The following is a 15,289-nucleotide window of genomic DNA, read 5'->3' as shown; positions in this document are numbered from 1 at the left end:
GAAAATACCACTGTTTTCTCTGCTTTATTTCCTTTTTTAAAATTTTCATTACCTTTCTTCTCACCACTTCTCTAAAATGGGTCACTTAACCCCTATTAGCCTCAGTTTATTTTCTGTAAAATAAGGATAATGATCAACTTAACAGCTAGATAATAATTTCCTCACTGAAAGAATATGAATTTTTTTACAAACCATAAATTATTCAAATGTTATTTTTATATAATCCACCCACCACCGCTATCTCGATGCAGCCTATTGTCCTTTGCTTTCCTTTCTGCTACTTTGTATGCAAACATAATTGAGCTTATAATTTTGATTTGCTGAAATGGTAGCAATCAAAGGGAGAGAAGGAAGCAGAGAAGAGATTTGAAGGATGTAGCTGAAGAAATGGAAGTAAATGCCAAAAACTAGAGTATGATTAGAATTAGATGGACTTGTCGTGTCAGACAGACTCCCTCCGACAGATCAAGTACTGTTGACTGCTTTGCTCCGGTGGGTCAAAGGGCCAAATGGGTGGTCCAAGCAGAATTAAAATAATTTTCCCAGAGCCTTCCTGCTTGCTTGATCCACATGAGAGGAGACAAGAACCGTTGGTTAGTTCTGCAGTCATCCAGGGTTGGTCTCATTTGAGCAAAGGATGGCTAGGAGAATGCTAGTTAGCACAAGCAGGCATTCTGTGACAAGCAGTCTCAGTGTGGAAAGACCTATAGAAATGAAAAAGCAAAGATCATTTGCCTTGAAAATGCTTGATTTATTGTGGATTTTTCTATTCGATTAGGATTTTGGCTAGGAAATGTTAAAAAGGATTGAATTGCTCTGTAAATAGTAAAAATATCTGTAGTCACTGTTAAGCCAGGTGGAGTGCTGATTTTTAGAACATTATGGTTTATCCAAGCTACTATAGTATTTTAGAGCAAAATCTATGAATAAATGTTATTTTTTTTTTTTGTATGTGTGTGTCTGTGCCATAAAAGCAACTTTGCAGCCCTCAAAATGTGAATTGCAGAGACTTAGAGGGCCGGCATTCCACACCCTTACACTTTGCGGCCGGCTATAACCGTGTGTCTGTTGTGGAATACCTTCTACACCATGGTGCTGACGTCCATGCCAAAGACAAAGGGTATGTGTTAAAACTTAGCTGTTTGGGGTTTATTTATACTTTTAAAAATTCCTTTTTAAATATTTTTGAAGTCTTGGATGTTTTTCCTCATTGAAAAGGTAATTCATTATAACAAAAATGTATTAAGACAACGTCCTGCATCCCACTTTGATGAGTGGCATCTGGGGTCTTAAAAGCTAGCAGGTGGCCATCTAAGATGCATCAATTGATCTTAACCCACCTGGAGCAAAGGAGAATGAAGAACACCAAAGACACGAGGAAAATATGAGCCCAAGAGAAAGAAAGGGCCACATAAACCAGACACTCCATCAGCCTGAGACCAGAAGAACTAGATGGTGCCCAGCTACCACCAATGACTGCCCTGGCAGGGAACACAACAGAGAATCCCTGATGGAGCAGGAGAAAAGTGGGATGTAGACCTCAAATTCTCGTAAAAAGACCAGACTTAATGGTCTGAGTGAGTCTGAGGGACCCCAGAGGTCATGGCCCCCAGACTCTCTGTTAGCCCCAAACTAAAACCATTCCCAAAGCCAACTCTTCAGACGAAGATTGGATTGGACTATGAGACATAAAATGATACTTGTGAGGAGTGTGCTTCTTAGCTCAAGTAGACACATGAGACTGTGTGGGCATCTCCTGTCTGGAGGTGAGATGAGAAAGCAGAGGGGGACAGGAGCTGGCTGAATGGTCACGGGGAATACAGGATGGAGAGAAGGAGTGTGCTATCACATTGTAGGGAGAGTAACTAAGATCATATAACAATGTGTAAGTTTTTGTATGAGAAGCTGACTTGAATTGTAAACTTTCACTTAAAGCACAATTAAAAAAAAAACCCACAGGAATTTATTCTCACAGTTCTGGAGGCTAGAAGTCTAAAGCATTAAAAAAAAAAAAAAAAAAAGGTAATGCATTAAAAAAACACTTAAAGCATTATAACAATATTGAAAGTGAAAATTACCTAACGCCCCCTCCCTAGAGATTACTACATTAAAATTTTGTACCTGATCCTCCGGATTTTGGTGAGTGCGTAGACCAGTGCACATGCTGTTATTATGCTGGTAGGGATTTTTCATACAAACGATGATGCCGTTCTCTACAGCCTGGTTTGCAATTTGCTTTTTTCACTGACCAAAAAACCAAACCAGACCCGTTGCCGCCGGGTCGATTCCGACTCATAGTTACCCTAAGGACAGGGTAGAACTGCCCCATGGGGTTTCCAAGGATTCAAACTGCCGACCTTTTCGTTAGCAGCTGAGCTCTTAACCACTGCACCATCTTGAGGAGTTGCTGGGTGGTGCCAATGGTTAAGCACTTGTCTACTGGTGGAAAGGCTGGCAGTTCAAACTCACTCAGAGGCTCCAGGGAAGACAGGTGTGGCCATCTGCTTCCAAAAGATCCCAGCCTTGAAAACCCTCTGGAGCAGTTCAACTCTGCACACACGGGGGTCGCCATGAGTTAGAATCAAATCAACCGCAATTAACAATAGTATATCTTGAATGTCTTTCTTTGTCAGTACTTAATAGTTCATCGCATTTAGAATGCCAACTGCCTCCTAATTAGAGTTTAAGAGTCAGTCATCTCAAAATTGTTTGCTCCTAAGTTGAGGTAGCTAGATTGTTTTCTTACCTGACTAGAGTTTACAGTTAACATCACTGTTTTCTTTATTGAATGCTTCTCTGTTTCATGTGGATTGTGAATTTTCATTGCTCGGACCTGTGATCTTTAAACTTATGCACAGAAATCACCATTGAACTATTAGGAATTTAAAAAATAAAAACCAGAAACTAAGTAGAACCTACCTAATTTAATAATTTGAATTGAATTGTATATTTTATAAGCAAGCATACAGTTTTAATTAGGAAAGCCCAAATGGAAGAAAACAGAAAGCTGATAAAATCAGATTAATGGTTAGTTATACCTAAGATCACTTTGTAGTGTTGCTCTTTATACTACCAGGGTGAAAACATGAATTAAAACTCTGTGATGGAACTTTATTCTGTAGTTTATTTCTGTATGTATTTTAACCCAGGAAGCATAGGGTAGCTGTGAAATACGTATCCATCCCTAAGGAACTTTGGAAAAGTTTCTATATTGAAAGGAATGTTTTTTAAATTATCCTTATTTGGAAATCTTAAAGACCAGAGGGGAATTATTGCTAAGTGGTGTTCAACATAGTCGATGCCATAGAAGAATTGTATTATTTTTATTATAGGAATCATTTTAACATAAAGTGTTGTTATATGACTTTAAAATAATTTTCTTTTGTTTAGCGGCTTGGTACCCCTTCATAATGCCTGTTCATACGGACACTATGAGGTAGCCGAGCTTTTAGTAAGGCATGGCGCATCTGTAAATGTGGCAGACTTATGGAAATTTACCCCTCTACATGAAGCAGCAGCTAAAGGAAAATATGAAATCTGCAAGCTCCTTTTAAAAGTATGTAATTTTAAAAATTATAAAATATATAGTAATTGTATTTGTTGGTTATTTAAGTTAAATCGAAATACCTTTTATTCTGTTAAGTACAGTAAGTGTTGTAGAGATTGCATCCGTTTTCTGTGTTAGGGGATGTCGAAGTGTGATATCATGATACTTACATAGCTTTGAGTAGTGCCCGAAGTGCCTTTTTGAACTGAACTAACTTCAGTTCATGAAACACCATCAAGGTAGGAAGAGGTGCATTGCTCATCTAATATAGTACTAATATCAGAAAAAAAATTGTACAGGGGAGAAAGAAGTTTTTTAATCAAGTTTGATTATACCTACTGGCTCTTTTATTATTGTTAGCTTACTTATTCACTCCTCATTATTAAACATTATATTATTTAATCATATACAGTAGTTTCACTCAACGTGCATCTTCTATTTTTGCCAACGTTCCCCCACTTCCCCTCCCCCCGCAGGGTAGTTTTGTAAGCTCACTAAGCTTTTTTTTTTTTTTTTCTGTAGCAACATGTAAAAAAAAAAAAAATTTGGCATAGCTGCGCTTATGAAAATACCTCATGGCAGAAGGGCATAGTTGGGAAACGAAAGTAAATGGTGCATGTTATTTGGGTAAAAATACAGTATATCTTATAATAGGAACTTAATAACAGATATTTTTAACATAAGATTTTGTTTCTCTAAACAAAGTTGTATAAATTCTTGGTATATACATGAAATAGTAAAAACTAGTAGTTATATGAAACTAATTTAATAATTTTGGGTTCTTTTTAAGTTCATGAAAGTGAAAAATGATCAGACATGTATTTATGTAGTTTTCTCTTTTTTTAGCTGAAGAAAAATTTTTTAGTTAAATATAAATAAAATTTTTCTTCTGCCACAGTTATGGTATCAAATGTCTTGAGAATAACACCGTATTTGACACTCATTTTTGTTATCACTGTTTGGTAAGAAATAAGTTTCAGGTCATTGGTTTATTTCTAATTTCCCCAGTGGGCCAATAACATTCTCTGTCAGGCCCATAATAAAAAAAAATTTGACTTGTATTTATTTTATTTCATAAGTATAGATGATTAAACTTTTTAAATCGAGTTCATTGTTAATACATTGGTAACCGATGTCATGATAGATATTAAGACTTAGATTGAAAATATTAAAAATATTGCCAAGTGTTTTTCTTGCTGGTCACGTTATGAATTAAGTGCTTTTTTCCACCTGTGTGTCTTCCACTTCTCTTTTCTTTTTCCAGATATTCCCTAAATATCTTACGTAATTAAAATCTGATCAAAATTAACATAGAGATCATTCTTAAAAGGAAAAAAGGTTTTCAAATGCAATTTGCAGTATATTATATAAAAAGTAAAAGGCAGCCAGCACCCTCCCCCTTTACCATCACATTGATCCTGAGGCTTAGGGCTTTGGCCGAGCAGTAGGCAGAAAACGTATCCAGTGTATTTCCAAGTAGAGGATTCATGAGTAGGAATTTGCAAAATACAACAGGATATTGCCTCCATTTTTCAAAATCTTACAGAATAGTTCTCTTTCTTTGGATGACCAAAGGTGAATTAGGTAAAAACAAAACAAAGCAAAACAAAAAACCCATAAAGCTTAAGAAATGTACTACAGAAAACACAATCCTCATTTGATTTTTCTTCTCTGCAGCATGGAGCAGATCCAACCAAAAAGAACAGAGATGGAAATACACCTCTAGATTTGGTGAAAGAAGGAGACACAGATATTCAGGACTTACTGAGAGGGGACGCTGCCTTGCTGGATGCTGCCAAGAAGGGCTGCCTGGCAAGAGTGCAGAAGCTGTGTTCTCCAGAAAATATCAACTGCAGAGACACCCAGGGCAGAAACTCCACCCCTCTGCACCTGGCAGGTAAGCATCACAGGACTTCCAAATACCATTCTCCTTTCTTGAGAGACTAAAAGTTGAAAGAAAGGGTGAGCATAAAGGGTACCGATTAGTAAAATGCTTCTGACATAATTTTATATAATTTCTAATGTAAAGGCTCTTAATTATGTGATGATAATACTAGCTTTTGAAGCAAAAAGTATTAACACCTTAAAATCTTCTGGTCCTTTTATGTGTATGTATATGTGTTGTTGTTGTTGTTTTCTCTCTCTCTCCTTTTTTCCCTTGAAGCTGACGTTTTTCCCTTCTTTCATTCCGATAGCAGGCTACAATAACCTGGAAGTAGCCGAATATCTTCTGGAGCACGGAGCAGACGTTAATGCCCAAGACAAAGGCGGTTTGATTCCTCTTCATAACGCGGCGTCCTATGGGGTGAGCACCCTAAAGCTAAAGAGAACACCGCTGACACGTGTGACTTCACGAGATGTAGCTACACGTGAAGTGGGCAGCTGTCTAGCCAATAGCATAATTTAACATAATTTTAATCTTTCATTCAGTGTTTTGTCTTGCCTTCCCAGTTAAACTTAAGTATCTTTTGCCGAAGGATCATACTTTTTATAGCTTTTTAGTCTCTTCACGGGATCTAGCATAATAATAGGTATGTAATGAGTGCTCAGTAATATTTATTGATAAAATAAATCGTAATTCTACCTCAAGGGGATTTTAGAAACTATAAAAGCCAGGAGGTTCCTATACCCGTTGCTATCGAGTCGATTCCGACTCATAGTGACCCTATAGAATAAAGTAGAACTGCCCCATAGGGTTTCCAAGGATCAGCTGGTAGAGTCAGCTGGTAATTCAGACTCCTGACCTCTTGATTAGCAGCCGAGCTCTTAACCACTGTGCCACTGGGCCTCTGGAAGTTCCTATATAGGCATGGAAATTATGGTTATTTATGTTTATCATCAACATCTTAAAAATGTTCAAGCGAGCTATTGATACATGTGGTTTTATAGACATTGAGTGACTAGCCAAAACCCCACAGTGGGAGTCCAGAGGCATTTTCTCAAGGCAGTATAATGTCAGTCGTCCGCTTGAGAGGAAGAGGAGTGTATTACAGTGCTTTGATATTGTTTGTTGGCACTTACTTCCTGGAAGTAGTCAAGGCCCGCCTTAGACCTGATGACTCACTGCAGTGAAATGAAATACATGTGCACGTGCTTGTCTGTTCATCCCCTTAATCACTGTCTGACTGTAAAAATCCACAGATGCCAGATTGTTCGTGCCAGCTGTTCTCGCTATTGATGAAGGCAGTTTCTAGATTTGCAAAAGACTGACAGACTATAAAGAAAATGAGACTATCCACCTTACTGTCCTAATTCCCTATTCCTGGTACCTTCCTGCTGCTCTTTATAGTGAGAACATCCCCATCTTCTCAGGCCTCCTCTGCAGAGACCAGGATTTCAGGGACAAGACAAATTTGAGTGGGAGTACTTTTATATAAGGAAAGCGAAGAATCCACTTTTGAGTTGGACATACAGAAAAGTGTACTTCCAAGTGTGCTATAAGTTAACTGAAAGTCAGCAGACTTAATAAATATACCGTGTTTTTATGTAACTCACACACATGCCCACACATTTGTTTGCTACCTGACCCCCCCCGCCGTGAGGTATTTTCATAAGCGCACTATGCCAATTTTTTTTTACGTGTTGCTGTAAAAAAAAAATTAGAATAGTGCGCTTATGAAAATAGCTTGAGGGTGGAGAACGCAGTTGCCAAACAAATGTAGAAGGAGCACGTTGTTTGCTTAAAAATACGGTATTATTAATAATGGAATCCTTCTGAAACTCCAGTATCTAAAAAGTTATCTTCCCAAAGATGAATTAATCTTTTATTAGAAGTGTCCAAATTTTCTTTTAACCTTCCTTAACATAAGATTCTCAACTTCAGTGAACAATAAATATTCCTGTTGAGATAAGATCTGGAATCCGAAGAATTTGCTTAAATATTTACTGCTAAAATACTACATATACGTTTATGTGTAATCCTTTTTAAGTTATAACTACACATGTCTATCACTTGGAAGACTAATTTTCACACTTCTTAGCATGATCCTTCTCTCTATATTCCACATAACCCTTTTGCTAAACTTCAGTTAATATTTTATAAAGCCGATGGGATCAGTAGAATTTAAATCAGAGTCTTTTAATTTCTGCATAAATCTAATGAGTAAAGATAGGTGTCAGCAATAGAGTTACAGTTCTTGACCTGATCTAATAAAGCCTATGTTGTACTATCAACTGTATGCACTACATGGATCTGTGTGGTTTTGAATATATCCCATACATTGTGGGTGTAGGAAAGTTCTAGGCCACCGGTCTTTTCATTTCACAGTCTTCACCGTTGTCACAAAGGGTAAATAAAGGAAAACTTGATTTGTAAAATAAGTATTTTACCTTCTCATCTCCGTTCTTCTTCTGATGCGGGAAGTGTTGAGATGTTACTTACTGTTCTCTGAGTTATTTGGTGACCAGTGTGAGGCCAATAGAGTTTTCAGTGGTTCTCTTTTGTGGCTAAATAGTAATATAGCATGCAGTCCGACCGTGTCTTAATCCTTGTTCCCTTCAAGCTGTCTTACCATTAACTGAATAGGTGGTATAATCCAGCCGATGTCCTGACCAGAGAGCCACTGCTTCATTTCTGTATATGTATTTCCCCACTATCAATAACCCCTGCTCTAACTCCAAGTGTCAAAAATAGTGAACATTTCATTCATTATCTCTTTTTATTTTATCCTGTTTATTATCAGATCCCCACTGCTTAGCTCTTTGAAACTGAAAGGAAACTTACTGAGGTGAGAATGAACAGGCTGTTAGAGGGCATTTGATAGGTATTTTGATCAAGCTAGTTCATGTCATCCTCTACTGAAGAGTGCCCATGAGCTCGGTAATGTGTTTGTAGCAGGCACGGTTACCTGATTGGGTGGGTGGATTATTTGAGTCACTCTAATAATCCTTCATGTATTAAACTTATAAATGAAAAAATCAAATACCTGTGAGTTAATTACTATATACTGTTATTTACTAAAACCTTTGCTTTGGTGGTATCTTGACCTTTTTTCTGATTACGTGTTTTTCACATATGCAACCCACTCCCCTCAGCAATAGCTCTCATGACACACAGTGATTCTCAGCTGGTCATAGGTGAGGTTATCCTGCCCGCTGAGAATCTCTGCTCTACTGAATAACTTTATCTAATGTAATTTGTAAACCATATAATCTATTACCAGTTACTGTATCAAATCATATTTGTCTGAGTCTCATTTAAAACACTTAACCACATATATGTTAACCAAAATACAAACATTTTAAAAGCTACTTTGACTTTCTTTTTAACGAAAACATTGTTGTTGTTATCGTCGTTCTTTTAGGCGTTATTGCGTCGGCTCCAACTCATAGCAACCCTGTGTACAACAGAATGAAACACTGCCCATTTCTGCACTGTACTCGCAATTGTTGCTATCTTTGACCTCGTTGTTACAGCCACTATGCTAATCCATCTCACTGAAGGTCGTCTTTTCGCTGGCCCTCTACTTTACCAAGCATGATGTCCTTCTCCAGGGACTGGTCCCTCCTGATCACACGTCCGAAGCACATGGTTCTAAAGAGTATTCTGGCTGTACAAATCTTCCAACACAGAATTTGTTCGTTCTTTTGGCAGTCCGTGGTATATTCAATATTCTTCACCAACATCATAATCCAAAGGTGTCAATTCTTCTTTGTTCTTCCTTATTCATTGTCCACCTTTCACATGAATGTGAGGCAATTGATAATATCATGGACTGGATCAGGTGCACCTTAATCCTCAAAGTGACCTCTTTGCTTTTCAACACTTTAAAGAGGTCTTTTGCAGCGGATTTGCCCAATGCAATACGTTGTTTGATATCTTGATGGCTGCTTCCATGGGCATTGATTTTGGATCCAAGTAAAATGAAATCTTTGACAACTTCAATCTTTTCTCCATTTTCCATGATGTTGCTTAATGGTCCAGTTGTGAGGATATTTGTTTTCTTTATGTTGAGGTGTAATCCATACTAAAAGCTGTAGTCTTTGATCTTCATCAGTAAGTGCTTCAAGTCCTGTTCACTTTCAGCAAGCAAGGTTGTGTCATCTGCATATCACAGGTCGTTAATGAGTCTTCCTTGTATCCTGATGCCCCGTTCTTCTTCATAAAGTCCAGCTTCATGTATTATTTGCTCAGCATACAGATTGAATAGGTATGGTGAAAGGATGCAACCCTGACACACACCTGTCCTGATTTTAAACCACCCAGTATCCTCTTGTTCTGTTTGAACAACTGCGTCTTGGTCTGTGTACCACATATGCACACATGCACACTATGTTCCACGCAAGCACATTGAAGTGTTCTGGAATTCTCGTTCTTTGCAATGTTATCCATAATTTGTTATGATCCACGCAGTCAAGTGCCTTTGCATAGTCATTAAAACACAGGTAAACATCTTTCTCGTATTCCTTGATTTCAGCCAGGGTCTGTCTGACATCAGCAATGATATTCCTCATTCCATGTCCTCTTCTGAATCTGGCTTCAATTTCTGGTGGTTCCCTGTTGATGTACTGCTGCAACCATTTTTAAATTATCTTCAGCAAAATTTTACTTGCCTGTGATATTTATGATATTCAATAATTTCCACATTCTGTTGGATCACCTTTCTTTGGAATGGGCACAAATATGGATCTCTTCCAGTTGGTTGGCCAAGTAGCTGTCTTTGAAATTTCTTGTCACAGATGTATGAGTGCATCCACTGTTGCACGCACTGGTTTGTTGAAACATCTTAATTGATATTCCGTCAATTCCTGGAGCCTTGTTTTTCACCAGTGCCTTCAGTGCAGCTTGGACTTCATTCATTAACATCAGTTCTTGATCATATGCTACCTCTTGAACAGACGGATATGGATAGAGAAACAAGTGGTTAGGTGATTTGATTTTATTTGACTGGTTAATAATTATTGGCCTGTATAACTTAGCATTTCTAATTTCCTGGTTCATATATTTATTTAGGGAAACTATGAGGAAAGATAATAATACTTAGGGTACTTGAGATGGATTAAGGCAGCAACAGCAATCAATTCTTTTTGGTACAGTGACTGTGTATTACTTCCATCTTTTGATGCCTCCTACTTCATTCAATATTTTGCCCATAAAATCCTTCAGTATTCCAACTCAAGACTTGAATTTTTTCTTCAGTTCTTTCAGCTTGAGAAATGCCCAGTGTGTTCTTCCTTTTTGGTTTCTAACTCAGATCTTTGCACATTTCATTGTAATACTTTGTCTTTTCAAGCCACCCTTTGAAGTCTTCTGTTCATCTATTTTATGTCATTATTTCTTCCATTCACTTTAGGTACTCTGTGTTCAAGAGCAAGTTTCAGAGTCTCTTCTGACATCCATTTTGGTCCTTTCTTTCTTTCCTGTCTTTTTAATGACCTTTTGCTTTCTTCATGCACAATGTCCTTTATGTCATCCCACAACTCATCTGGTCTTCGGGGATTGGTGTTCAGTGTGTCAAATCTATTTCTGAGATGGTCTCTAAATTCGGGTGGGATATACTCAAGGTGGCGTAGTGGTTAAGTGCTACAGATGCTAGCCAAGAGGTCAGCAGTTCAAATCCACCAGGCCCTCCTTGGAAACTCTATGGGGCAGTTCTACTCTGTCCTGTAGGGTCGCTATGAGTCGGAATCGACTCGACAGCACTGGGTTAGTGGGTTTATACTCAAGTCGTACTTTGGTTCTCATGGATTCTTGTTCTAATATTCTTCAGCTTCAACTTGAACTTGCATATGAGCAATTGATGGTCTGTTCCACAGTCGGCCCCTGGCCTTGTTCTGAGTGATGATGTTGAGTTTCTCTGTCACCTTTCCACAGATGTAGTTGATTTGATTCCTGTGTATTTCATCCGGTGAGGTCCATGTGTATAGCTGCTGTTTATGTTGTTGAAAAAAAGTTATTTTCAATGAATAGGTCATTGGTCTTACAGAATTCTATCATGGGATCTCCGGCGTAGTTTCTGTCACTGAGGCCATATTTTCCAACTACTGATCCTTCTTCTTTGTTTCCTTTCTTATTCCAATCAGCAGTAATTATCAATGCATCTTGATTGCATGTTTGATCAATTTCAGACCGCTGAAGCTGGTGAAAATCTTCAGTTTCTTCATCTTTTGCCCTAGTAGTTGGTGCATAAATTTGAATAGTAGTCATATTAATTGGTCTTCCTTGTATCTTCATGGATATTATCCTGTTACTGACAGTGTTGTACTTGAAATCATGTTCAAAAAGAAGATCTTGAACTGTTCTTTTTGACAATGAATGCAATGCCATTCTTCTTCAATTTGTCATTCCTGGCAGAGTAGACCATATGGTCATCTAACTAAAAATGGCCAATACCAGTCCATCTCAGCTCACTAATGCCTAGGATATTAATATTTATGCATTGCCTTTCATTTTTGACAACTTCCAATTTTCCTAGATTCTTACTTCGTACATTCCACATTCTGATTATTAATGGATGTTTGCAGCTATTTCTTCCCATTATGAGTTGTGCCACATCAGCAAATGAAGGTCCCAAAAGCTTCACTCCATCCACGTCATTAAGGTCAACTCTGCTTTGAGGAGGCAGCTCTTCCTTAGTCATGTTTTGAGTGTCTTCCAACCTGAGGGCCTCATCTTCTGGCACTGTACCAGACAATATTCCACTGCTATTCATAAGGTTTTCACTGGCCAGTTTTTCAGAAGTAGATCACCAAGTTCTTCTTCCTAGTCTGTCTTAGTCTGGAGGCTTCACTGTAACTTGTCCACCATGGGTGACCCTGCTGGTATTTGAAATACTGGTGTCATAGCTTCCAGCATCACAGCAACGCACAAGCCACCACAGTACAACAAACTCACAAACGGTGGAAAACACAGGTAGAGCGATGAATCATCTTTTTGTTGAAGAAACTTCTAAAAATGATGAGAATACAGATATAGAGAGTGTGAAATGTTAAATAAAAAGAAGTATACATGATAGTTTTTTCAGATGATCTCATTCTTAATGGTCTGCCTCTTTTTGTTTTCCTCAGCATGTGGACATAGCAGCGTTATTGATAAAATACAACACATGTGTAAATGCAACAGATAAGTGGGCATTTACTCCTCTTCACGAAGCAGCCCAAAAAGGAAGGACACAGTTATGTGCTCTGCTCCTAGCACACGGTGCAGACCCGACCATGAAGAACCAGGAAGGTCAGACACCTTTAGACCTGGCAACAGTAAGTCTTCATTTCGGAACGTTCAGTGTTACTCATCATACTTCCAAAGATGACATTAAATTTTAGGAGTTAGCAGATTTGTCTTTCTACTACTTATTTCACTTAGAATAAGAACAAATTTCCTTCTGAAAAATACTTTAAGTTCATACTTTAACTTATGTATCATAAAATATAATTTAAAACTCTAGTAGGTTAACTTCATTTTTTTGGCCATACTTGGTGAAAACATGAATCACAGAAAGACACATTTCTAAAGCATATCCTCAAAGAGGAGCCCTGGTGGTGCAGTGGTTAAGAGCTCGGCTGCTAACCAAGAGGTCAGCAGTTTGAATCCACCAGCCACTCCTTGGAAACCCGATGGGGTAGTTCTACTCTGTCCTGTAGGGTTGCTATGAGTCGGAATTGACTCAGTGACACCGGGTGGTGGTGGTGGATCTTCAAAGAATTACATTTAGTAAAATACCTACACCATTCGCGTTCGATCTGATATTCTAGTCCAAATGATGTTCGTAGTCATCTGCCTGAGCCTATGAGATTGTGGTACAAACAATTAAGTGCCCAACTACTAGCTGAAAGGTTGGCATTTTGAACTCTCCAGAGACACCTCAAAAGACAGGCCTGGCAATATGGTTCCAGAAGGTCACAATCTTGAACTCTGTGGAGTAGTTCTGTTCTGCACATACAGGGTCACCCTGAGTCAGAATAAACTTGATGGTAACTTACAACATGCAATTTTCAAAGAAAAATGAACTTCTGGGAAGTGTATTATTCTTAGGAAGATGGACAAGTAGACTGATATACTATAGAAATACTGCGATGAAATGGTGTTTGACTGGAAAATTAAACAGCACCATCTTTCTTGAACTTTCTAAAAATCAAAGAGTTACTGTACTGTCACAATAATTTATAATTTTTTAAGCCAGAAGTTTTTTTTTTCCTCCAAATTACATTCTATTTGATACATCTATTGCTGAGTAGCAAAGTATCCCAAAACACTTAGTGGCTTAAGATAATAATGATTCATTTTTTTCTCGAAATTCTGTACACTGTTTAGGAGATTCTTAAGCTGGTCCCACCTGTGCAGTTGCGTTCAGCCGGTGACCAGGGCAGGAACAGCCAAGATGGCTTTACTGTTATGCCTGGGGCCTTGGCAGAGATGGCTAGAAGGGTGGGACCATGTGATGTTCCATCATTTATGGTACAGTCACAGTAACGCTGGAGTTGCCTCGCAGGAGGTTTGCATCAGGAGAGAGAAAGCAGAAACTGCCATTCCTCTTCAAAGCTAAGCCTGGAGCCGACATGCCGTCACTTTCACCACAGTCTGTTGCCCAGACAAGTCATGTGGCCCAGATTTCAGGGATAGGGAAATAGAGCCCATCTTTGAAAAAAGAAGCAAAACTTTTGTGGCCATCTTCAAAATCTTTAACCTACCACAGTCTACCCTTTGGCTGCAAATTCTCTACATGTCTCGTACATTCAAAATACACTCTCCCCACTCCCAAAACCCCCAAAGTCTCATCCAGCTGTAGCATCAAGATCAAAGTCCAGACTCTCATGTTCTACGTCTAAACTGGATGTAGACGAGCTTCCTCAGTGCATTTCTTCAGATGCAGTTGCCCAAATACAGCTCCTCTCAATGAAAAACCCTTTAAACTAAAAGACAAGTTATCTCCCCACACAAAAACAACATGGATTGGCCAACTCCAAAGACGTAACGAAAGGCAGATAGCTGTTACTAACTAGTGGCGATTCTGAAATCCAGCCAGGCACATGTTATCAGGGCTGCGTGTTCTAAAGTCAGGGAATGGTCCTTGATTAAAGCTCAGTTTTGCTTCCAGAGTGTGGTTTTCCTTAGCTCTTGGCTATGTCCTCTGTGACATCCTTCTCTTTCCATAAGAAACGACCCATATTTATAGTTAAGTAGCTTTTTTAGAAATCCTGAGACCAGGGAGCCCTGTTGGTGCAGTGGTTAAGAGCTTAGCTGCTAACCAAAAGGTGGGCAGTTTGAACCCAGCAACCATTCCTTGGAAATTCTATGGGGCAGTTCTGCTCTGTCCTATAGGGTCGCTATGAGTTGGAATCGACTCAACTGCAGTGGGTTTACCGGTTTTGATTTTCATTTGGACCTACCTCTGTCCCTCTTAGTCCAAACCGCTGTAACTCCTTCATAAAATATGTGGGTTTCTCATGTGTCAAGTTATACAGTATGCCATGAAACAAAGCCACAACCACAAGCCTCACTGAGACAAATCCCTCTCTATTTTGGATTGAACTCAGGTGCTGTGGGACAGTGCCCTTAAGATTCTTAAAAGCTCTCTCATCTACCTGAGATAGTTCACAAGGCATCACCTTTAAGATCTTGTTAAGATTTTCAAAGTCTTAACAAGAGGTAATACATCCGTACGTTTGATTTTTGCTATGAGGCCGTGTTTTATTGGCAGCACCCTGGATTGGATCTTTGCCCTGAGGCTGTTTGCTTATTTTGAGAAACTTGCTCGTGGAGAGGCTGGGAAGGCTGAATAATTTTACTTTCCAAACTAGCAAGTC

General features: G+C 38.7%; 1 protein-coding gene across 2 annotated transcripts in view; it reads left to right on the top strand.

Moving 5' to 3' along the window:
• TNKS (tankyrase) overlaps positions 1-15,289 on the top strand; it is a 208,540-nt gene that overhangs the window by 153,094 nt on the left and 40,157 nt on the right. For both annotated transcript variants that reach the window (XM_049866889.1, XM_049866888.1), the window contains exons 14-18: positions 975-1,120; positions 3,391-3,556; positions 5,225-5,444; positions 5,743-5,852; positions 12,554-12,742. In XM_049866889.1, the coding sequence (XP_049722846.1) occupies positions 975-1,120; positions 3,391-3,556; positions 5,225-5,444; positions 5,743-5,852; positions 12,554-12,742 (831 nt within the window). The remainder of the gene's footprint in view (positions 1-974; positions 1,121-3,390; positions 3,557-5,224; positions 5,445-5,742; positions 5,853-12,553; positions 12,743-15,289) is intronic.

The sequence above is a fragment of the Elephas maximus genome, chromosome 22, assembly GCF_024166365.1.
Source record: "Elephas maximus indicus isolate mEleMax1 chromosome 22, mEleMax1 primary haplotype, whole genome shotgun sequence".
NCBI lineage: Eukaryota > Metazoa > Chordata > Mammalia > Proboscidea > Elephantidae > Elephas > Elephas maximus.
This window is presented reverse-complemented; position numbering and strand designations above follow the sequence as displayed.